The 23,994-nt window shown below is 41.4% G+C and overlaps 4 protein-coding genes across 5 annotated transcripts; 2 read left to right on the top strand and 2 right to left on the bottom strand.

The window, feature by feature from the left end:
- The first annotated feature begins 1,812 nt into the window (after positions 1-1,812).
- On the top strand, positions 1,813-4,940 carry LOC122415843 (uncharacterized). The gene has a single exon (XM_043428351.1). The coding sequence runs from the start codon at positions 2,423-2,425 to the stop codon at positions 2,957-2,959; it is 537 nt and encodes a 178-aa protein (XP_043284286.1). The 5' UTR covers positions 1,813-2,422; the 3' UTR covers positions 2,960-4,940.
- Positions 4,239-14,686, bottom strand: Mgtor (Megator). The gene is made up of 11 exons (XM_043428350.1): positions 14,375-14,686; positions 14,039-14,201; positions 13,392-13,613; positions 10,903-13,178; positions 10,267-10,739; positions 7,449-10,163; positions 6,713-7,150; positions 6,232-6,597; positions 5,762-5,954; positions 5,230-5,544; positions 4,239-5,102 (listed from the first exon to the last, which is right to left on the bottom strand). The coding sequence occupies exons 1-11, from the start codon at positions 14,544-14,546 to the stop codon at positions 4,981-4,983; spliced, it is 7,455 nt and encodes a 2,484-aa protein (XP_043284285.1). The 5' UTR covers positions 14,547-14,686; the 3' UTR covers positions 4,239-4,980.
- Positions 14,687-14,936: 250 nt separating this feature from the next.
- Positions 14,937-20,473, top strand: vir (VIR_N domain-containing protein). Its single transcript, XM_043429705.1, has 5 exons — positions 14,937-15,204; positions 15,294-15,406; positions 15,483-15,849; positions 15,980-19,754; positions 19,889-20,473. Exons 1-5 carry the CDS (start codon positions 15,151-15,153, stop codon positions 20,179-20,181), a joined length of 4,602 nt encoding a protein of 1,533 aa, XP_043285640.1. The 5' UTR covers positions 14,937-15,150; the 3' UTR covers positions 20,182-20,473.
- A 159-nt stretch (positions 20,474-20,632) lies between these two features.
- On the bottom strand, positions 20,633-23,993 carry LOC122416638 (pentatricopeptide repeat-containing protein 1, mitochondrial). Of its 2 annotated transcripts, XM_043429708.1 has the most exons (4): positions 23,883-23,993; positions 21,496-23,366; positions 21,101-21,406; positions 20,633-20,860 (listed from the first exon to the last, which is right to left on the bottom strand). In XM_043429708.1, exons 2-4 carry the CDS (start codon positions 23,050-23,052, stop codon positions 20,702-20,704), a joined length of 2,022 nt encoding a protein of 673 aa, XP_043285643.1. In that variant the 5' UTR covers positions 23,053-23,366; positions 23,883-23,993; the 3' UTR covers positions 20,633-20,701. The 2 variants fall into 2 exon arrangements, with proteins under 2 accessions (XP_043285643.1, XP_043285642.1); XM_043429707.1 differs by lacking the exon at positions 23,883-23,993 and having other exon boundaries at positions 21,496-23,610.
- Between the last annotated feature and the right edge of the window lies 1 nt (position 23,994).

The raw sequence follows: 23,994 nt of genomic DNA, 5'->3' as shown, positions 1-23,994 counted from the left end.
AACGTGATGCGATTATTATTTTAGGTGGGGTCGACCGGTTTAACATATTTTTCTAGTTAATCGAGTGCCACTCTCTTCGAGATTTATAATCAACGATGTTTAATTTATAGAGATTTTTATAAATTTGAGCAATATACAAATCGACCTTGTAGAAACAAAAATAAGCATGATTATTTTTACGATGAACTGTTGCAAGAAAAGATAAGCACTGAAAAAAGAGTTCTATTGAATTCGTTACAACTCCCAACTCCGAGCAGCGATAATTGTCACTTCTTTTTGTATCAATGTTTTGCGATTCATACATTTTTCCTCTTTATGTTCCCATACATTAACTGATTCACAGGCTCATGCTCGATTTTATTTTCGTCTCAGTATTTCCTACTCATTTTTATCTCAAAGTATATTTATAGCTGAAGAAAGCTTCAAAAATGCAGACACGTCAATCAAGTTCAAAAGACTTGGAAAGTCGTTTCGACTATTTTTATCACCAACGATTCAATCATCGTTTCCTTGCCAATTGTTGCACGTTTTGTTCGGAGAGGCTTGATATTTTACAGAAAATATGAGAGTTACACGCTATTTTCCTTCTACGCAGGGAAGAACTTTTATTTTCACCGTTATTGGTCGTTCGGGAAAATGTACCAGTGTACGTTTAGTGACAAATATTTTTTTTACGTCACGACTCAATTTTTCTGTCAAGTGCTCGCACCGTGTGCGAGCTCCTTATGAACACGAGCCGAATATTATTTTCACATGTGAGCGTAAAATAAACATGCAATATTAGCAGCGATAATCGAACAGCTAAGTTTGTCTCCATTACTTCGCCAAATGCCTCGCAAACTCACAGACGTTTATTCACGTTTATCTTCATCTTTTCTTCAATTTTGCTTGAGGATTCAATATCCGAGCTATTTTTCCAATAACATATTTCTCGTGTAATAAAATTTATTTTTCGTACTTGTTTTATACGCAAAATGAATTAATTGCACGGAACGACAGATCGTGACCACTGGATTACATTTTCTCGAAAGATTTTTCCCCGTGGGCAATGAGTCAATAAAAATATTATAACTATAATGAGATGAGAGTTTCGATGTACGGACTATGCGGAATCCTTCAATGTGCGTGGGCCCTGGAGTTTCCTTGACCGCGGTCAAGGAGTCTCGATTGTATGAATGAAACCGGGATTTCCAAGTATCAGGTGTATTGCACTTAAACCGGATCGTAAACGCGAATGACATTTGCATGATTCATTAAAAAGACAAAAAAACATACGTATCCACGAAAAGTTGCACAATTGCCCTTCTGTCAGCGCATTAACATATTTGTGAGTAATTTTTTCGGAAAAAATCAAATTCAATTTATTCTTTGAAAGTAAATAATTGTAAGGGAACTCTCTCGCGTGTTTACTTTTGAAAAAAACGAAGAAGATTCATGAAAATTATTGAAACGTTGAGTTGTCTGAAAAACCAATTGAAAGAATTATCATTGCTCAAGAGTTTGGAAAAGATAATGAAAAACATTGAATCCGACGAGAGATTCTCGAAGATCGAGATCTCGAATTGAATATGTCTGCAAGAAAAAATTCTACGCAAACTCGTGATACTTTTTGAAAAAAAAAAAAAAAAAAAAAAAAAAAAAAAAAAAAAAAAAAAAAACCCAAAAATTTTAGATCTTGAGTCATGAAATAAAAATGATTAAAAAAAATCGTAATTTTGATGACTTTCAGTTTTTGTGTGTGGTGAAATAGCATCGATAAATTCTATTTCCATGAACGAAAAAGAAACGGAAGTAATGCGACCACAAAAATGACGATTGGCAGTTATCCACGTGGGTCGAAGAAGCACGTAGATCCGTTTCGATGAGCAAAAATCCGGTGACACGGCTTATTTCGCTCATCCCAGATGGAAATAAACGATAAAAAAGGTAAAAACGTTTGAAGGCTTGGGTCCGGATTGAGCGAATAGAGAGGACAATGCCGTCGATTCGGTTTTCACGTAAAGGACGTCGTTGATTATAAACGTTGCGAGCGCATGTGTACAGTCGTATAAAAACATATATACGTTGTATTGGAAACGGCTCTCGTGTTACGTATAAATACTCGTCTGCGGGCAGGAAAGTCTCAGTTGGTCTCGGTTGAACTGCGAACGAGAGGCTCGGTGTAAAATCCGCCGTGTCCTCTAAAAAAATACCAAAAATAGCGCAAAATTCAAGTGCACTGGTAAATTTGAAGGGGTGATGAAAAATATCATGGCGACAAGTTCTTCCAATAGGCGAGCAAAAAAAGTGGTGTAAAATAAAGATAATGTTCAGGTGTCATAAAAGCCGGTGAGCGAATTTCGATTTTAAATAAATTTCGTTTTCTGCGAAACGACGAAGAGAAAAAAAGAACAAGAAGTCTGAGAAGGTAAAAGTGAAAATTATGAGAACCGTGGCTCGTGGTGTTTCGAGCAAACTGTTGCTTCGTCTATTGATGGTGCTGACAAGCTTGGACAGTTTTTCGGCTCGTTCAAATCCGACGTTAACGACTCCTCCTACGAGTTCGGTAAAAAATGAATCGGGAATCGGCAACAGAGTAAACCTCTTACGGTCGCTTGACATATCCCGCAAGTTTGGGTGCAACGATCCTCAAGCACGTGCTTATAATCTTCGCGATTTGATGGAACGGTTGGAGCTCCATGGTCCCGGTGAAAGCACGAATCAGCCTCCTTACATGGTGGTTAAAAGATGCGACGGTCATTCAGGCTGCTGCTGGAGTCCTGACATGGCCTGCACGTTGATCGACAACTCAACCTATTACGAGGACATTGAAATTGAAGTTTGGAGTTTACTCACTAAAAAAAGTCGGAGACAGTGGATAAGGGTCGAACAACATGGCAAATGTAGCTGCGAAGTTATGAATTCCAGTGACAGAGAAAGGCTCAAATTCGAGAAACCGAATGTTACGCTTCTTCGATAAATACGACGAAAAAAAATAATAAGTTAAAGACACATATTCGAGTCAAATTCACGTATGATCGGAACAATTATTTGCTAGATTTTCGATCGAGCTTTAGTTTATACGCGATAAAGTTATTATTGGAAATAATGTAACGTGACAAAATGCGGCTGGTCCGTGTAAAGTATACATATTGGAAATAATCTTCATAGTCTCGTGGGTGAGTGTGCTCTCCTACGAGCGGGACATTCCTCGTTTTATAAATAAACCATGTGAATATCGCCAAAGAATTTGAAAGCTTCGCTGGCGTTACTCGACTTCCAACACTTTCGCTACAGTGATTTTCGAGTAGAACAAAAAGCGGCGTAAAGGAAAGGAACAACGCATTTGTAAAACTGAATAGATCGAAGGTGGAAACGATTTTTTCTAACTGTAAAAAAAAAGAACGTTTTTGAACGACGGTGAAGTGATTTTTGTGCGTGTGCGAGAACGTATTAAAATTGATCCGAGTTTCTCTTACGTTAGGCCGTCGGTGAACGGTGGGCGTTGGAAAAAAGAGCGCGAGCTGGATCCGGTGGAGATACCTTAAATCTTGGCGATTGAGCCAAAATTGTTCTTCGGTCGCTCGTTTATGCACAGACACCATAAATTCTGACATCAATTCCAGCACACCTGCTGTGAATCCTCACTTTTCAGGAAGCGTTTCCTCCCTTATTCTTTAGAGTCCTCCTAAGTATCAAAAAATCGACATGGACCGGTCCCCTCCCTTTCCAGAGTCATCTGAAATAAGTACACGATATTGACGATGAAATTGTGATAATACTCAAACGAACGAGAAAATCAGTTGGAAGCAATTACAATAGTGAATAATATTTTTAGAAAAAAACTAATGTCAATTGAAATTTTTCGTTTTCCAATTACGTTTCTAATTCGTAATTTCGTAATGTTAGAAAGAAATTTGAATAATGTCTATTGTGATATCAATGAAATAACTACATTTCAAAACCATTATATTCAAATTGATTTCATGAAATCATTACTCCTACTTCATAGTTAATGTATTTTTCTCTCAATTGTTTGATTATCTTTGAACGTCTCTGATGATTGAGTCAATTTCTAGTTTAACTTCAAATATAGCAAACAATTGTGCGAATACGTATGTATTATTTACTTACGCCTGTAAAAAGCCTGTGGCCCCATTAATCTGTAATTCTTAAATGAACGAGAAGATATGAAAAATTGAGTTTTTAGATGTAAAAGAAACATTTGTTTAGTTTAGAAAAAAAGAAAAATTCTTCGATTCTTGTGCGATACAAAGTTTATCGTCAAATTATATACATTCACTTTTTAATAATTATTTATTCATTAATGATGACGATGTCCAGTTATTTCACATACTGAAATAGTTATTTGTCTTAAACGCATCTTTCGTTTGTTTATTATAAACTAAATGGAATCGCAGCATTGAAAGAGAGTTCGTTCGATTCGTTAATCACGAGATTGAGTCTCTTGGAAGAATCTTCATAGCGAATAAGCGATGAATTTATGGATTACACATTCCTATCGCTCCTTTATGTTTACGGTTATTGACTGAAATTGTACAAATGAAACATATTATTTGTAGGAATTGTAGAAAAGTTGAAACAAACCATCGACAAATATTGATAAAAAAAGTTAAATGAAGAAAAGAAGAAATTGAAAGTCAGCATATGGAATAAAAATATTTGAAGAAATCATTTGACGGCATTTACTGCGGAACGGAATGAGAGTCACTCGTTATTCGAATGTTTGGAAAAAAGTTTCTACGTAACTGATGTATCATTCAGCAAAAAACACCAAGTATATCATATTCATATTTGCATCCGTCATCAATGATAAAATCTTCAAATTTCTCATTGATATACGGAATCACTAAATGGTTCGATGGTCTTCGTTATATTTTTCCGTCACGTGACGATCACTGTCACATGCTTTGCCATTTAAATAAAGTTTTTCACGATGATTCTTGATGAAATTTTATCGACGCCTCTCCATTTTTAAGTTCAATATCGCGGATTGTAATTGTATTTCAATCGCATGTTGCGAGCTCTTGCACGAACTCCGCGTCCTCTCGTACCCTCGTTCGGTGTGCCTCGTGTCGCTTGTCCACGCGCTTGTCCTTGACCTGTAAAAAATAAAGATTGGGAATGAATAATTTAGAACTGCATAAAAGGCAATGATCAATAAAAAATATTTTTTCGCAAAAATGTTCAAGTCAGTGTTATAATAATATGCTCAAATTGTTGACTTACCACGGCCACCTTGACTGTCCCAAACAATAGGGGTTGGCCTAGAGCCCCGAGCGACCCTAAAAGCACCGCGAGCTGCTCGTCTCAACCCCGTACCACGAACCGCAGGACTTCCAGAAGCTGTAGCCGCTGCTGCAGCAGCAGCCGCGGCTCTTATGGATCTTTGTCGAGTATTGCTCGATGGAGAAGCCTCAGCTTCGCGTCCTTCCTCCTCAACATCCTCTTCATCGACACCGGTGTCAATCGAATCGTCATCGACGACTCCTGTCGCTGATGCTCCAGCCTCAGCAGTTTGCTGATCACTTTCAGAACTAACACCTGCAGAATAAAAAAATATATCTGATTAAATATTTATATTTTTTTTTCTGTAAAACTTTTCTCAACGGCTTTTTATTCAACGAGACGTTGATTTCGAAATACGAGCGAGGAACGTGTAAGAAAAAATACGAAACGAAAAATAATGGTAGAATTTGTCTTTTTTTTTCGTATTCAATTCAACATTCTCTTATTTATATTCGGACAATGAAGTTCGTACCGTCGTTTGGAGTTAGTGTGCTCGATCCGGGTACGGCTTCCATGTGAGTGTGTTCTTGACCGTCGGCTGTAACGCGTATACTCGGAATACTGGACAATTGTCCACTAGGATCGTTGGAAGACGATCCAGTTGTGACCGCGGCCGCTGTACCGGAAACGGGAGTTTCCTGTTCTTCCGAAACTCCGCCACTCGTCTGGTATCCAATCAAAATAAAAATCAAATTTTTATTGAATATTTGAGAATTTTTTGAACAGTGATTACTCTATAATATTCGGAAGAAATTATGTGCGTTTCGAAAACTCAGTCAGATCATTTTATATAATGAAAAAAAAAAGTTGCTTTACTATTTATAGAATGATATTTTGCTTCGATGAAATGTTGAGATGGTCGATCGTCGATGTACAATTTCTCAAAGGTGTCTTACTTTCTCGAAAAGGTCAACTAATATTTATTTTGAAAAGCAATATTACCGAAGGTGGCAAATCGGCGGCTGGTGAAACTTGCAGAGGAGTCGTAGGAACACTTCGTCCAGTACCACCATCTTCGAGTTGAGTCAAATCCATGCGCGTATCGTCCATGCCTTCTTGCACAACTTGGGCCAGACCAGAACCCGAAGAACCGAACATTGTTCTCGCGGTCGGTCCCGTTGGAGTCGCGAGAGACGGGGTCGAAGAAGCAGCAGTGGGTGCAGCTGCATCACCGAATGTGAAACGTCCTTGGGGTACTTGTGGTGAACTCACAGCTTCGCCAAATCCATCACCACGACGTGGCACGAATAGGGTCGGTGTACTCGGCACGATACTGTCATCGCCACCGTCTTCATATCCTTGTTGGGGCTGAAATAAGTAAGAGAACAAAAGAATGAAGCGACGTGAACAAACAAAAAGGGATTATTCGGTGTGCAGAAATGAATTAATGGATATCTTCGGAACGAACGAAAAGAAAACTCACTAAAAGCAAATGTTGCTGTTGTCGAGGCATAGGAGCAATCCCACGCGTCGATCTCGTAGCAAAAGCTGAACTCGGTTCTCCGGTCGGTCCAGCACTGCTGATGGCTTCGGATTGTTGTTGCTGCGGTTGGCTAATCGGGATAGCCTGTTGCTGTTGTCTTGGTACTTCGACGCTTCGTGGATCGTCCTCCATTATTATCTCTACCTCGTTGTTGTCAGTTTCGACTTCAACTTCGACGCCATAAGGGAGTTCTTCCTCCTCTTCCTCTTCTTCTTCTTCCTCCTCGTCCTCTTCCATTTCCTCGTAAGCTTCGTTATCGAATTCTTCTTCTTCTTGTACTTGATGATGACTGCCACCTTCGCCCTCGTCACAATCGACCACTACGACACAACCGTCTTCTACTTCTTCATCTTGATCGCGTTGGCTCGAAGTTGGCACCTGAATTTCAAATAAAAATTCATGTTCGTTCGTCTAACATGCCCGAGAAGCGATCTAATGACCCAACATTGTTCTGGCACTCAGTTCAAATTTTACGCAGAAATTCTGACGCAGAATTGAACAATTAGCAGGTGTTTCATTGATCGGGAAATCGGTTGGTTGGATTGTGCAACCAAAGCATTCCGTTCAGTAAAAAGTTATCGTATTAATGATAAAAGTATCGATATTAGTTCGATACTCGCTTCGATCATTTTTGTAAATTGAAAGCAAAATAAATCTGTAAAAATGAAAACCTTACTTGATACTCGACGTCAGAACCGCTGGTGGTAGCAGCGGTGCTGGCCAATTCTTGAGTTCTGCTACGTTTTGCATTAGGGCTGGGCTCGTGTCCTTCTCTACTGTGTTCGGGAGTTTCGTTGTCAGCTGAGCCTGAAGCAGTCGGTTCGAGTGATCTGGGACGTTTGTGTCCAGTGGAGGTTTGAGAAGTGCTCACAGACTGAGTAGAGCTGCTGGCAACAGTTTGTTGTTGATCGCTGGTGGCGATTGATTGTTGTTGTTGAATGGGCTGTTGCTGCTGTTGTTGATTCTGTTGTTCGACGCGAGGGCTGACAAGGGCGACGGTTTGCGGTTGTTGATCTTGGTGTTGTTGTGGTTGAGGTTGGATCTGCTGTTGCTGTTGCTGCTGTTGTTGTTGCTGTTGTTGTTGCTGCTGCTGCTGCTGTTGCTGCGCTTGTTGTTGCTGGGCATTTTGGCAGCTCGATTGTTGTTGCGGTTGTTGTTGCTGGGCTTGTTGCTGCTGGACTTGTTGCGCCTGTGGGACGCTGATGCTTTCGACGTTTTCGGACTCTTCTCGCTGGGTAGATTCCGCCGATTCGCTTAATTGTGGTTGAACAGCGAGTTGTCGCAAATTGCTCGGTGCTGTTTGGGAAACTGCGGTACTGCTGGTACTCGCTGGTTGATAATCTGTATGACTGCTAGTCGGTGAACTGGTTTCTGTCGTGTGGACGACCTGTTGTTGTTGTTGCTGCTGCTGCTGTTGTTGCTGTTGTTGTTGTTGTTGTTGTTGTTGTTGTTGTTGTTGTTGTTGTTGCTGCTGCTGCTGCTGCTGTTGAGGATTCACGAGAACAGGAATACTCGCCGTCGTTGGCAATACAGCGGCGGTTCGCGATTGAGGAGTCACGCTCATCGGTCGTATGCTGGCGAGGGGTGTTTCTGCGCGTGCGGACATCGGTTTTATGTTGGCTGTTGGTGGTTCACTGGTAGCACCTACGCTGCCAGCGCCAACTGCTAATTGTCTTTGAAGCTGGGAGTATCGTTGCAGCATAGCTTCTTTTTCGGCGTGTGCTTCAGCTTTCTCGTGTTCCAAACGTGATATTCTTCCTTCCATTTGAGATTTAAGAGCAGCCAATCTTGCATCAGCTTCGTTACTGTCCTGATCCGCATTGTTGAAATCTATTTTCACCTTCAATTCTGCTAATTCTCTGTCACATTTTTTCTTGGCTTCCGCTAATTGCACGATCTTCGTTCGTGCGCCTTTCAACAAATGTTTCGTGCGCTCTTCCTTCTCCAAACCTGATTGTTTCATCGTTTCGATCTCTGCTCTCAACGTATCCGCCTCGCTTTGTGCTCTTTCTATTTGACGGTTCAACTCTTCGATTCTTGCGGTAAGCTCTTCGTTCGCTTGACGCAACTCCAAACGGCCTTCCTCGCGCAACTGATTGTCGCGTTCTTGATTAGATTGCGCTGCCTCTTCCGCCGATGTGCTCGTACTTCCCATTGCTTGGGACTCTTCGAGCTTTGTTTTTTCTTCCTCCACCGTCTTCGCCAATTCCTCGTACTGCGTTTTGTACTTCTTCGCGATTTTACGTATTTGTATCTCCTTGTTCTTAACGTCTGTCAAAATGGCTTCTTTGTCGGCCAGTTCTTTCTTCAGCGTCGCAATATCCTTCAATTTGGTGGTCGAATCGGCAATCGATTCGTTCAGATCTGAACTGAGTTTACGCGTTTCTTCCGACAATTTAGCAATTTGCTCGGTTTGCGCTTGTATTTGTCTCTGAGATGCCGTCAGTTGTTCTTCCATTCTGGATTTTTCAATTTTGACAACGTTAAATTCTTCCGTACGCTTAGCGTGAGTCTCGCGTTCCGAAGTGAGCAATTTGCTGAGATTTTCGCGCTCGGTCTGCAGTCTGCGCCAGTCGTCAGGGCTCGCTTTGTTCGCTCTCTCCACGAGAGTATTCGCTCTCTGTCTCCATCTCGCAACGTCCGCCTTTATGCTCGTGTTCTCTTGTGTCAGAACTTCCAACTTTGCAGTAAGATCCCGAGTTTTCTTCCGGAGAGGAATCACTTCGGCCGAAAAAACGTTTACCTTCGCTTCAAGATCTGCCAATTTCGCTGCTAAAGCATCGCGTTCCTCTCTCAACACTCTGTTCGAATCCGTGATTGCATTGAGGGTCTCAACCTTTCGCAATATTTCGGCATGTTTCGAGGTCGTTACGACGTCGATTTCAGATTGTTCTCTTTGATCGTTGAGCATTGCTTCCGTTTCTTTCAAACGTTTCTCCGCAACTTCGCACTGCGATTTCAATCGCAAATTCTCCGCGCGGAGTACGTCGAATTTCGCAACAATCAAATCCTTCTCGCGTCTCAAATACTTTATAATCTTGAGCAGTTGTTCCGCTGATTTAGAATCTTCCTCGAGGCCAGTGAAACTACGGTTCATCTGTTCCATACTCACATCAAGATTCTCCTGACCACCCATCGACGAACGATTGCTCTGCATTATCGCAGCGCGATCACTCAATTCTTGAATTTGGTTATGGAGCAACGCGTTCTGCGCGTCAAGATCGTCTACTCGCTTTTGCACCTCTTCGATTTCACTCGTCAAACGTTTTTCTCGCTCTTGCCACGTTGCCTTCGCCATTTCCAGAGCTTCAATCGCCGACGACTTCTCTTGACTAAGTTGGGCCACAGTTTGCTGCACCGACTGCGATTCCTCCTTCAGCTTCGCAAGAGTCTAGAACCGAAAAAAGTTTAACATTTTTTAAAAGGATTTCATGCAAGACAATTTGTGTATGGGAAAAGAAAAAAAATTCATGATTTTCGTTCAATATATTAACCTGCAAATCAGCAGAATGAAGAACCATCTCCCTGGCATATTTTTCCTCAGCTTCTTTGGCAGCCTGTGAAGCGCTTTGCAGATCACTCTTAATGAGTTCGAGTTCGCCTTTAACTTCGTCGAGTTCTTCGAGTTTGGCTTCGGCAGCGATCAATTTTTCGCGCAATTCTGCGTCCGTTTCCTGAAGGCCGCTTTGTGCTTTCACCAATTCGGCTTCTAGTTCTTTGACACGTTTGGCCAAGTTGGCAGCTTCCTCGCGGGAGGATTCCAATGTTGTTTGCAATTCCCGTTTCGTCTGTTCATGCTGAGTAGTCAATTCTCGCAGTTGGGCTTCCGTACTCTCGGCTATGTCGCAATATTGCTGACTTTGTTGTCTCGAGGCCTTCAACTGTTCCGATAACGATCGCACCGTTGCGTTGCTGTTCGCCAACTGGATTTCCAATTCTTTCAATCTCTTTGCGAGATTCTCGTCACCTAAGACATTCGACGAATATTTCAATAAATGAAAAATAAAAATATATATCACTGGTTGATTGAAAATTGACCGATTTTTTGTTTGCAGAATCAATAAAATAAACTTTTTGTACAGAAAAGTCAATTTGCGGGATAATTAATACAATTAATGGTATAAACACACCTGTGATCGGTTTGGCTCGTGAATTAGCAGCAGACTCGCGTAATTTAGCCTCGAGTTCTTCAGCCTTCCTTTCGAGTTCAGCCTTCGCGTTGCGGGCTTCTTCAAGTTCATTGCACGTACGTTCAGCCAAATCATGTTCTTCCTTGAGACGTTCCTGTGCGAGGGTAAGTTGACGTTCCAAGTGAGAAGACAGTTCTCTGAAACGATCTTGTTCTTCCTGGAGACGACGACGTAAAGCAGCGCACTCGCGAGTGGCATCGTCCAAGCGTTGTTCAGCTCTTAATTGGCCTTCAGCTTGCGAACGTTCAAGACTGGCTTTGATAGACTCGACATCGGCTCTGAGCATCGCCTGAGTTTGTCTCTCACGATGAAGCACTTCCCGTTCTTTCATCAACCGGCTTTCGGAGTCTCGTAACAATTGACGTTCTTGTCGCAGATTTTCCACCTTAACCTCGGCTCGTGACAAAAGACTTTGAGCTGACATTGCTTCGTCTTTGAGAATCATCAAGCTCTGTTCGTGTTTGCCAATTGTAGTGTTGTAGTTCGAACATTTTTCTTCGAGCGTTTTAATCTGCGATTTGTAGGAAGCAACGTTCGCTTGTAAAAGACCGAAGCGTTCGTTAGCAGTGTCCAATTGTGCTTTCAGCCGACAGCACCGAGTTGAATTTGTTTCGGCCTCTTTACGGAGTCTGTCAACTTCCTCACTGATCATGCGCTCGTGAGCGGCTTTTTCTTTTTTGTAAGTCTCATACTCGTCGCTTACTTGCTTCCATTTTATCTCGAATTCCACTGCTTTTTTCTCCAACTTGGCTATCATTTCTTTCTCCTCAGTTGATACTTTGACAGATTTATTTACCTCGGTCGATTCCTCATCGTTGCTCGGACGAGTTTCTTCCTTTTCAATCGACTCGGAATTTTCCTTGGGTGCCGGAGCGTTGCTTTGCTTCAATGATTGCTGATACATGTTTTTGTACATGTCGCGTTGTCTGACCAGACCGTCGACCATTTTCGTCTGTCGATCCATCGCAGCTTGCATATCCGCGAGTTGTTCAAGATAGAGGTCAAGTTTTTCCTTCATTTCTCCGGTGTTGATCTCGTGGGTGGCTCGTTCAATTTCTTCCTGTCGCGACGAGAGCGTTCTCACGATTGACAAAAGTTTTTGATTGTTTTCTTGCAATTCTTCAATGTCGCGGAAAGTCACGAGTTTCTTGCTGATTATTTGGGACGAGGAGAGGTCCGTTTCCATTGAAGTTGAAAAGTCACCGCTCGTGTTGATTGTACCAGAGCCACGACTGTCCTGCAATTCTTTCAAAAGGAAGCAAACTTGTCTCGCAAGATCAGCCAGCTCGCTCTTCAAACGCATATTTTCTCTGGTATGATGTTTCGCCATGCGATCAGACTCTTCAGCCGTTTCGCGAAGACGATTGTTCTCAGCATTTATTTCTTCTAATTGATTCTCCAGCGTTGCGATATTTTCGAGCGTCAATTCGAGTGCCTCTCTTTGTTGTTGCACAGCCGGTGCTTTTTCCTCCAGCTCCCGGAGTATGACGTCCATCTGCGATTTCATACGTTCGTTTTCTTCTCTCTCAAGCGCAAGCTCGTTCGTTGCATCAACCAATTGTGTGTAAATTTGAGTCAAGCTCAGTCCTTTCTTCAGTACGCGACTGGCAATCGCTGCCGTGGGTGCCAATTGTTCAACCGCTTGGTCCAATCGTTCTTGCTTTATATTTTTCAATAATTCGTTAGCCCGTTCCAATTCTTTTTCGAGTTCTCTGATTTTTTCCGTATTCTCAGCGATTGTTTCGTCGTGCTGTTGCTTAAGTTGTCCATACTCCGTTTCCAAAGTGCCATACTGCTCGGTCGCTTGTTCCAACAACGATTGCAATTCTTTGACAGCCTCGCTGAATTCTTCAGCTTTCGCGTTCGCCTCGTCGGCCATTCCCTTGTACAAATCCGCTAATCTCGTTTGTGCTCCAACCTCCTCGCGGTACGAAGAGTGCATCGAAAGTTCGTGACTTCGTTGCTCCTCTAGTTTTTGCGCCAATTCATCCGAGCGACGCTGTGAATTGCCGATTGCTTCACGCAACTGTGATACCGCTTCGTTCGCGATTCGCAACTCTTCGTCTCGTTGCTGCAAACGCGTATTCGTTAGAAGGGCACGAGCCGATGATTCCGCACGTGTCGTTTGTAACTCTGATGTTCGTTTAGATAATTCTTCTTCCAAACTTGCTATTTGTTGCGAAAGGAGAGTGCGTTCTTGCTCGAAACGTTTTTCCCTATTGGGTGCAAAATGATTAGCGTTAATTGATATTGAATCCCGAAAAGTTACTATGGAAGGTTTGGAAAGTTTGATTCTTTAACGAGGACGCAAGAGTTACTGCGGAAAGTTGGAAAATTTTCATTACATAGGGATCCATGGGGAGATGATGAAATATTTGATGATTTGCCATTTCAATATTGTGATAATAAAGGAAAACTGTTTAACTCACTTAAAATCGACTGTTATTTCGCGGCTTTGAATTTCCTCAATTTTTGCAAGGGCCTGACATTTTGCCGTCACAGCTGCCTGCAACTGACTACCCAGTGAGGCAAGCTCTGTGCGCATTCTCTCCACATCATTGTCACGTCTTTCTGCTTGCATCTGTAAAGTGTCCCTTTCGTCAACTGCGGCATCTCTCTGTCTTCTGAATTCCGAGTTTTCTTTGCTCAATCTGTAACAATGTTTGTACAGAACATATACATTTGGAAAATTCATAACACAGGCCTCAATTATTACATAACACAGGAATCAATATTTATATTTATATACTTTTTTTTTACGTTTTTTTCGTTATTCCCACCCTCCTCCACAAAATGGAAAACTCCTCCATTTTTTAGATTTTATTCTATTTCATCGTCATCAATTTTAACTTTTACAAAAGAATGTTAAATGAAACTCCATTATTGGATTCATACAATATTTTTTATACTAATAAGAACATGAATATAGCTAGGATTTACATTACCAAAAAATTATTGAAGGTGTCAACGGTTAAAATGTTAAAAAATAATCTGTTCTTCGGGATTTACAAACGTAGTTATAAATTTTATGTAAAGAATAAAATGCCTTTTTCTTGAAAATTAAACAATTTCATACCTCTTAACAGATTCTTGTAATTTATATATTTCATTCTTTGCTTCGTCAAGTCGAGTTTGTAATTCACAGCTAAAGCTTTCAGCAAGTTCCAGTTTTCCTTTGCATTCGTCCAGATCAAGTTTTTGTTCTGCATTTTCTTTTTGAAGTTTTTCGACTTTTTGTTCTGTGAATAAAAAAAAAAAATTTTTAATAGCTTCAGTGTGTGTTTGGTCAGAGTGGAAGATGAGTGATTTTAGAAAAAAAAGAGCATCAACGAATTAAGAGGTTATGGCGGGAAACGAAATGTAGAGTGTGAAAATAGAAAGGGCAGTGATTCCATAAATTTTCGATTATTACCGAGACTTTGACGTCCATGTTGAAAGACCGCTTTGGCAGTTAAATATTCTTCAAAATGTTCGGTAAAATAAGTAGTGAGTTTCCTGCAGATTTCTTGCGGTATTTGCGCCAATTCCTCGTTCGTTAAAACTTTTTTTAGCACATCGTGCTCGTTCTCCTCCGTCGTTTCCATTCCGAATTTTCCGTTGTTGCTTCTATAATATAAATGCCTCAGACACTCTAATTTTCACGAGCCGGCTTTTATTCCTCAATATAAGGATATTGTAATGCTATTATCTTCGGAATGCAACGAAAAAAATGCCGCTGTTCTCTCTCTTTTTCTCTTGAGTGGGGGAAGGGAGAGCATGAAATGCGTAAGTCTTCAAAAGAAAAATCATCAAAACGGAACCAACCCAACGCGGTTGTTAAATGATAATTTTACCGTAGCGCTGTCATCGCATATATGCCATACTGGTGAACAACAACGGTGGCACCTTGCTGAACTAGGCTGATTGATTTCAGATTTCAACAGTTTCTCAAACTTTTTTTGTGCGTATGTGTTGCCCAGTTGTTATGTCGGGCCACGGGCTCTCGTGAACACGTTCGTGGATCATCGGATTATCAAATCGAGGGAAGATTTTTTATTTACGCTCTCGTTTGACATATATTCTTGCATCGCTCAGTCAACGAAACCTCTTGATATGTGCGGTGTGTGTAAAATAAATACGTTAACTTTAATGTGACTTACGGTTCCAATTTTAAATGTACAATTAAAGCGTCCGATATAATTTTATAAAATGGATAACATCGAATTATTATTTTTCGATACTTTTTCCCACGACATATCCGAGGTTGGTTTATAAAAAATCAATTGATTGTATTCAATTGTTGTCGTTGATAAATAACAATAAATACATTTATGTGAATTTTGATGTCGCAGGAGCTCAACTTAGATTTGGTACAATTTCCTAAACCAGTTTACATAAGTGAGGTTAGGATAATACCGCTAGGTGCGCGTGTACAAGCCGATTTTCCTGGCGGCGTTCGACTCGGGTGAGTTTTTGCCCATCGATTATGAAAACTTTTGACTTGACTGTTAAACTAAAATATTTGATTTTTTTTTTCACAGCGCCACTAACCCATCTCAATTTGAGATAGAATTCTTTGTTAACGATCTCAGTAAACCGGGTGCATCAACTTTTGAATCTTTAGGCGGATTAGAATACAAACAAAATGTTCATATACAATTAGAATGTGAGAGAAAACAAATCCCCACGGATGGGCTGGTTTTGCGCGGCTGGTACACAACTATTACTTTAGCTGTTTATGGTTCCTTGACAAAATCTCTGAGCAACCCTCAAGAAAGTACCGGCCCCTCAGCTACAGTAGCTTTGCCCGTTGGGAGTTCAGAACCAGCAGCAGAAAGTGTTTCACAAGCTCCGGAGCCCCAGCCTGATTGGTACTTTGAAAATTCTGCACCAGTACCAACAGTTAATGTATGTATTTATATTTATTTAATTTAAAATTATGTCAAAAAATTTTGTAACTATTGGAAGATCATGCTCCTAGAGCTTTCACAAAGGGTTTTCGTTTCGTCAATAAGAGCTCCTATGAAAAATTTTGCAGCAAGAAACTAGTGCAGCTCAAGCACCATCTCCGACAATTCAGCAGATTCAGACGGTCGAACCAACACAAAGATTAACACCGGTAGAGCCTGCAAAACCAGAGCCAGCTAGATGGAGCGGCGAGGAAGTTCAAGCAGGTGCCACCGCACCTCGGAAGCCGGCGAAGCGGCCATCTTCACCGCCATCCGAGTCTTTGGTTTCTTTGAGTCCCGAATCAATATCAGCGGAAGAGGAAGAAGATCGCGTAGAAAGAGAAGTAGAAGAGCCGCCTTCCGTGGCAGTAGAGCCGTTCGAGCCAATACTTTCAGACGAAGAATTGATGGCTGACGACGTTCCATCAACTTCCGTTGACTACCAATGCGAAACCCTGCAAGGGGATAATCTTTATGCTATAAAACCTCCGGAACTGCTGGACTTGGAAAAATTTCCAGCAAGTGTTTTTCATGACGCGCAAAATCATGACGAAACAGCGTTGGAAAAAATTCGGGAAATTATCCGTTCGCTAGTAAAATCAACAACGAATTTCAACGCTGCGCCAGGACAGGAGAAAGAGACGTTTGTACACAGCTGCGAATCACTGTGCTCGCTCCTCGGTTCGGTCAATCAATTAGACAGCGAGGATCTCCGCGATTGGACAGAAATAGTGAACGCTTCGTTAGATCTCGATCTGGCACGAGGTCAACCGCAGCCAGCTTACAAAGTCAGACACGTCAAAGTAGGCGTAAGACTCGCCGAAGCGTCGTGTTCTCTGGTCGGAGGCCCAGAGATCTTACTGAAGGTATCAGCTCCCAAAAAACTCTTGACTCTGTGCATGCGTGAAAACGTAGCGTTGCCGGTGAAACTCGCAGCTCTTCGAGCCCTCGATGCGTCTCTTCTCAGCCCAAAAATCGTTGAAGAATTTTTGAAATCCGACAACAATCTTTATCGTCTTACGTTAGAAATGTTGGACGAAGCAAAACTCGCGAGATTGAAATACGCTCTTACATCGATGCTTCGAAAAATTCACGTTTACGAATTACTCGAGGCATCGCGAGACCCGAATAACATGAGTGAATTAGCATTGAACGAACTCACCCAAACTTACGTCTGCGCTCCGACTCTAATGGCGCAACCTAAGAGACAGTTACCGGCGAGCAAACAGATGGAATTCGGACGTGAGCAGTCCAGAAATCCACGAAGACATCTGATAGCATACTTCGAGCATCACGGCCTCGCACGCCGTCTTTTACTTGCTCTTACTTCTCCATCTTCCGATCGTGGACTCGTAGCAGCGACGCGAAAATTCCTCATGCGTCTTGCAAATACGGGGGAAGGACTTTTGTATCTACTTAGTCAGCCCGAAGTTTCGAGGTCGATATTACGAGCCATGCGTTATGAAAAACCTGGACCGGGGTGCGTCTTAGCTTGGCGTTTACAAGTGATGCAATGTCTCGTTCAGCTGAAAAATCAGCAGCCTGGGAATTCGTCGTTGTCGAACGACTGGTGGCTGCCGTTAAGGAAATTGCATACGTTTCTCATTTACCCGGAAGGATTACAAGCCGTTATCGCAGTTTTACCTCTGAACGGTTTCATCGATTATCTCATGCCTTACTTGAGTGATCCCGATCTCGTGGAATTCGCTGCTGAGATAATATCCGTAACTGTGCGTTATTCAGAGAGAGTCGAGATTATCCAAACGCGAGCCTCGGCGATACTCGAAGAGGCTCGTAACAACGGCACGTTGAGAGACATCGTGCCGCACTTAACTGTCGCTGGTCAATCGTCTAATTGGAATTACGGTGACGTCACATCTTTGGTTGGAACCGTGAGAAAATATGCCGAAAAAGCTGCCTCTTTGCCCGGAGAACTCTTGACCGCCTGTCGAATCTTACATTACCTCGTATTTCCATCGAACACCGATATGGATCCTTTCGAGAGTTACCTCGAGCTCAAGCACAGAAACGCATTGACTCAGTTATTCGCAGCTGATGGTTTGACCGCGCTCGTTTCCGTTCTCTCGAAAATAGCCCATTTCTATGAACAGCCTCATCTTCATCGTGCGTCGCTAAACGGAAGAAGAGGATTAGCTCTGATTGCACTTTTGTTACCGTGTGTCAAACTCGTTCGCGCTCTGATCGAACGTCTCGTAAAATGTATGGCAACGGATTTTAAAGATTTAACGGCCGTTGCTCCCTTGTTGGGAGTTTGGGCCCTCGTCGAGGCGATCCCCGATTCCAGTTCGTCGTTGAGATATCTTGCGGACGAGATAGCCGAGACCCTGTTGGCCTTTACTCGCGCTGTCGATTCGGATGGTGCCGGAAACGTTGCGAAATCATTATGGACGCAAATGATCGGTGAAGTATTGAAAATGATATCGGCTTGTCCAGCCAATTTTGTACCGGGCTTGAGACTCTTGTCCCGTCTTCTGCCACCGATTTTTCAGCTTGACGAAACTCATCCGAACGAGGAAATCACGAGAGCCATGGGTCTGCGGAAATTATGGTCTGCTCATCTTCAAGCACAAGTTACTAATCTGACAGAAACTCTCTGCTTATTGTGCGCCAGCTGGGACGAGACACTACTCAATTTATTGTCCAACGTGTGCAAACAGATAAGCGATTTGGCGGCACCGAGCGCTCTCGTCGTCGGACGATGTCTCCTTGATCGAATCCTCGCCGCTACACCGCTCGAGAACAATTCACCAGTTCTCGCTCTCCTCGCTGACCTGGCGATGCACGCGCCTCTGAAAGCCACTCTCTTGACTCTTCTCAGTCCTACTTCCAGAGCTCAAGTGAAATCCGATCAAAAGTATCCACCGGTCGTTGACACGATGTGCGCAACACTCAAAACGACCAATTTCAACAACGTGCAGCTCGAAATTCTCGATACTTTTAATATTCTCTGCGACGACAAGCTCAGTCTCGTTCAGGATGAAAACAGCTCCGAACCTTTCGAAATACGACTCACTCATTCGGTCCCGAGCAAAGATCCTCTCTTGTCCATACTCGCCGCCCTCATCGATGTTTTAGCCAATGCTCCAAAATACTCGAATGATGTACTTGAGAGTGATCTTCGTATACTCGTTTCCCTGACGAGGCATAATTACGGATTGTATCACGTTAAAAGTTGTCTCGAAAACAATCCTGGGGCTCTGAGATCTTTGCTGGAGCACGTTTCCGGTAGAAGATTGCAAAAGGTTGAACCCATGGAAACGGAATTCGAAGATAATGCATTGGAATCGTTAATCGTATCTTTCTTGGAAAATCTTGTGTCTTGCAAAAATGCAGAGCGTTCGTTGTATCTCCGTGTGGCCCAGCTCGCCTCGCTACTTTCATGGGACAAGAGCGGGCAACATCCTCTGGAGAAATTCAAAGGCGCCCAGGAGCTCGTTGAAAAACTTAGAACCAGCGTTGATGGCAAAGATGAAAAGGATGCTGTGCCAGAAATGCTCGAACCACTTTTACCTACGCCCGATACGCTTCTCAATCAATTCTCACAAAGATCACTTGGTCATTACGGAAGATATTCTCGACACACGAGAAAACGGACTTTCGTTGATTCCTCGACCACGGGAAACAACGATGTGAACAATACTGTCGATCTTCTCGCTCTTGCCGCTGAACTTTTACCCACCGATTTCAATCTTCTTACCGAGGCTCAGTTGTTGTGCTCGCGCGTACCCCCCGACGATTCGACTCAACCTATTCAACCGAAGGGGCGAAACGAAGGACCTGAAGATTCTAGGGATTCACAGAAACAGACTAATGTACCAACTGCCAAAACGAAACAGCCTTTTGGTAAATATTTTCCCAAATTTGTGTGTTCATTCATGAAGTATTGTGAAATCAACAGAGAAGTTTTCTATTAAGAATCTTTTCAAATGAAATTTTTGCATTTGGCTATATAATCGTCTTTCTTTTTTTTCTTTCAGTTACACCCATGCGTGGAAGAGCTCAATTTGTAAATTCAATGAGAAGTGGTTCAACGGCTGGCGGTGCAGGTCGAGGAGCGGATCCCTTCAGGTCAAGGCCCCCGAACACTTCGAGGCCACCGTCCCTCCACGTGGACGATTTTGTAGCATTGGAAACATGTGGAGCACAGCCAACAGGGCCGACGGGATACAATAAACTTAGTATAAGAGGAACCTGTCCTCCCAGAGGAGTGATTGCTGGCACGAGGTGTCGTTCGTGGGTTTCTGAGCCACGTTCTCCTTATCTTCGATGAGCCAAATGCTTCCAAGTATTTCGAAATACTTTCCTTTTCTCTCAGTGTACATTGATCATCTAATGTTTCAAGGATTTTATGGAGATCGAAACACGCGGCTGAATTAAACAAAAGCTGTAAAAAAAAAATTAAAACGTCTATTACGCAGCACTTTTTGATCGTGTCGCCGTTCAGTTTCTATTTTTCGTTTACGATTATTAGTATAAACACCTTTGTCGAAATCTGTTGAATTCGTTAGACGATTATTACGTTATCAGAATTTCAAATCAATAAATTTCAAATAAATAATGAATGTTCTTATGATTTTCAATATTCTTTCAATCATTCAATTTCTTATTCATTTCAAAATCTTTGATCGAGAATCCCTCATTGTTGAGAATCCCTCAAACCGAATAACAGTTTGAACATAAGTACTAAATAATCAGAAATTCGACCAACATCTGAAGATAGGTTGATTGTCATTATTCTTTTTGTGTATTTTTGTTAAAAATATTTTTATTTACATATAAACAGTATTGTTTCAATTGCGTTTAGCTTTTTTTTCTGCGATTTTTTCTCTTTTTTCTTGTTTTTTAATTTCATCACGCTGCTTCATCTCTGCTCGCCATTTTTTGTATGCCAATTGGAAATTCACTGCGCCCGCTTTGAATGCCGGATGATTGGTTGTTCGTGTGGATTTCTGTAAAATAGTTTTGAAAGTTCTTTATGATTTTTTTTTTTTTTTTTTTTTTCATTTTAATTTAGTTTAGTTAGATTAATTCGTAAAAAATATCGAAAAATCGATTTTTCAGCAGATATTGAAATATAGAATCGAATGAAAAATTAACGTGACTGACTAGAATTCATTTGCTCAAAAAAATGATGTTATTTTGATTTTTGCTCCAAAAGAAGATTGAATAATATTCAAATGTCTACTCACCCTACTTCTCATCATTTCTTTCACTTCTTTCTCAAATGCATCAAGGGTGCAATACAATTCATAATTAGGTTGTATGCGTAAGTGAGACATGGAATTCATAATTCCAAGGACGTAGGCGAATCGCATCTTTCGACAAGCGTTATTGATTAAGGTTCCAGCTATTATTTCGTTCAATCTGTGTCCGGTTACTTCCATACCATCCATTAGTTGCTGAGCATCTGCCAGAGTGTGACAACCAAGAGCAAGAATTCCCCAAGTTATAATATCAGGAAACAGTCCATTGCGTTGAATGTCATCGAGGATTTCCTAAATATGTCAAAAATTAAAAAAAAAAAACTCTCGTTACCTCGGAAAGAGAACAAGCAATTGTTTCAAAAACTTCCATGAGAATTTACCTTGGCTCCCTTATAATCTCTTCGAAGACTCCTCTTTTTCATAAGCATATTGAAAAAATCAATATCCAAAGGTATCTTTTTAGCTTTGGCAACTTGAAGGATGCTGCGTTCACATTCGTTAGAGGCAGGAGTGAGTTCCATGAGAAGAGTCATGGACTTGGTGTCAGGAATAACTCCATCTTTTTCCATGTGTTGAAGAATCCCTGCTACACCACCAAAGAGTATCAAACGATTTTTCATACGAATTGCTTCTAGCGGAGTATTTTTTATGATAGATTGTTGATCAATGAGAGACTTTTCGTTGCAAATAGAATCAATTTCGGATGGTAAGTTTGTGTCTGTTTCACTTTTGCTTACATCTTTCTTTTTCTTTGAAGTTTCAATTTCTAAAATAGCTTTTTTGGGCTGAATCGTTTCTGCATCTTCTTTGAGTGCAATTTCAGTGAAAAGGAGACTGTTAACAACTGGAGGTTGAGCCAACAAATCTGGTTTTTTTTCATTGTTCAAATATATTTGAGTATGGGGTGGTGCTTCTATGAGAAAGTCATTGATTCTTAGTTCTCCTAGCTTCGTATCTCTGATAGCTCTTAAGAACAAATTGTAAGTGGTTATTGAGGGTTTGATCCCGTGTCTTCGTAAAAGATGCCAAATAACCAAAGCATGTCTAAGGCCAGCTTCACGATTAGAAATTGTTCCGATAAGAAGAGAATTGAAAGTAATTTCATTGGTGGACAGGCGTTTATCTCTCATTTCATCAGCTAAGCTAAAAGCTTCCAGGATAGCGCCATGACGGCCATAGGCCTTTATCATAGTATTGTAGTGAGTTTCATTTAAGACAATGTTTTTTTTTGCAAATTCTTGTCTTAAACCCTCGAGATAATCAAGAGCAACTTCCTTGTGCGGATAATTGGCACATACGTTTAAAATACTTGTATAAGTTGCCCCATTACATGCCAAGCCACGTTTTTTCATTAGAGCATAAAGTGATCGACATTTTTTGAAATCTCCTGCAACAGCAAATGCTCGGAGCAATAAATTGTACATGTATACATTGGGTTTGTCACGGTTCAGCTTAATCAAATCCAACACTTCCATTGCGGCTGTCAAATTTTTATTTTGAATATGAGATTTGATGAGATTGGCATAACCGCCTGGTGAAGGTTTCAAACGTCGCGGTATCCGTGCTTCATTTTCAACAAATTCTTCTTCCTTTTTTTCATCTTCGTCCATCTCGATTTTTTCAAATTTCCGATCACCCAGGACGCCGAAGACATCTTCTTTCTTGATCACATTTTCACTCGCATAATTCCGCACTATTTGACAGTTCGAACTTAGTTCAACGTTTAAAAGTTTTCTTACGTAATTTGAGTTTGTGAAATTATGGTTTAAATATCGATAACCATTACGATCATATGTGCAAATTATTCTTCCATTGTTATGCGTTTTTAGTTGGACTAAACAACAAAAAGTACGTCGAATGTTCGTACTGAGCAGGATGCACGGTCTCGCTCCAAGTTTGTTCGAACGCAATGAAGCGTTCAAACACACAGTAAACATTGTCGGTTTTGATTGTGAAAGTTATTGTTGTAATTTTAAACTAAATATAATAATTTGAAAATCACATAACGTAGGATTTTCACTTTAGAATTTCCATTCGGGTCATTCGGCGTTTCAATTAAAGGTTATGTTAACCAAATAACTTTATGAACTAACGTATATACCGGCAGCAAAACACGTGAAGACTTTTTATATTTTTACTACTTCTCTCTCAATTCGGCTAATCTCCTCCTTCCATGCATTTCATGTGTTGTCCTGAGACACGGTCCTGAGAGCACTGCTGCGAACTTGCGTTCAATGGTCGTGCGAGACCTCTGTTAAGTAAGCCCCTGATTCGTTATTTTTTAATTTAATTTTAAACTCGGTTCATTCTACTTCTAAGTCGAAACTATTGGGATCTGACATGCCAAGCTAAAAATGGCGCAAATGGCGCATAGGTCAGATCCCAATATGAAAAAAATTGAACTGAGTTTTTAAATCACGTCGGAGAAAACGGCCATTATACACTGAAACGCTGATGCCCGTTTTCTCCAACGTTAATCTGAGTTTAAACTCAGTTCATCCTATCTCGAAACTATATGAAAAAAATTGAACTGAGTTTGAACCGCGTCGGAGAAAACGGCCATGACTGAGCGTTTCGAGAGATAAGTCGGCCCTGTGAGTTTCGTTTCCGTCGTACGTGCGTACTAAAAAATGAGCAATAGTACTGAATCTAATGGCCGTTTTCTCCGACGCAGTTCAAACTCAGTTCAATTTTTTTTTATATAATTTCGAGATAGGATAAACCGAGTTTAAACTCAGATTAACGTTGAAGAAAACGGGCATAATACATTTGTACTGACACTGGCAACCACTGGCAACACTGCCTAATGGCCGTTTCCAACGCGGTTCAAACTCGGTTCAATTTTTTTAATATAGTTTCGAGATAGGATGAATCGAGAG

The sequence above is a fragment of the Venturia canescens genome, chromosome 9, assembly GCF_019457755.1.
Source record: "Venturia canescens isolate UGA chromosome 9, ASM1945775v1, whole genome shotgun sequence".
In the NCBI taxonomy this organism is placed as follows: domain Eukaryota; kingdom Metazoa; phylum Arthropoda; class Insecta; order Hymenoptera; family Ichneumonidae; genus Venturia; species Venturia canescens.
The sequence above is the reverse complement of the archived record's forward strand: the minus strand, read 5'-3'. Positions and strand labels throughout refer to the sequence as shown.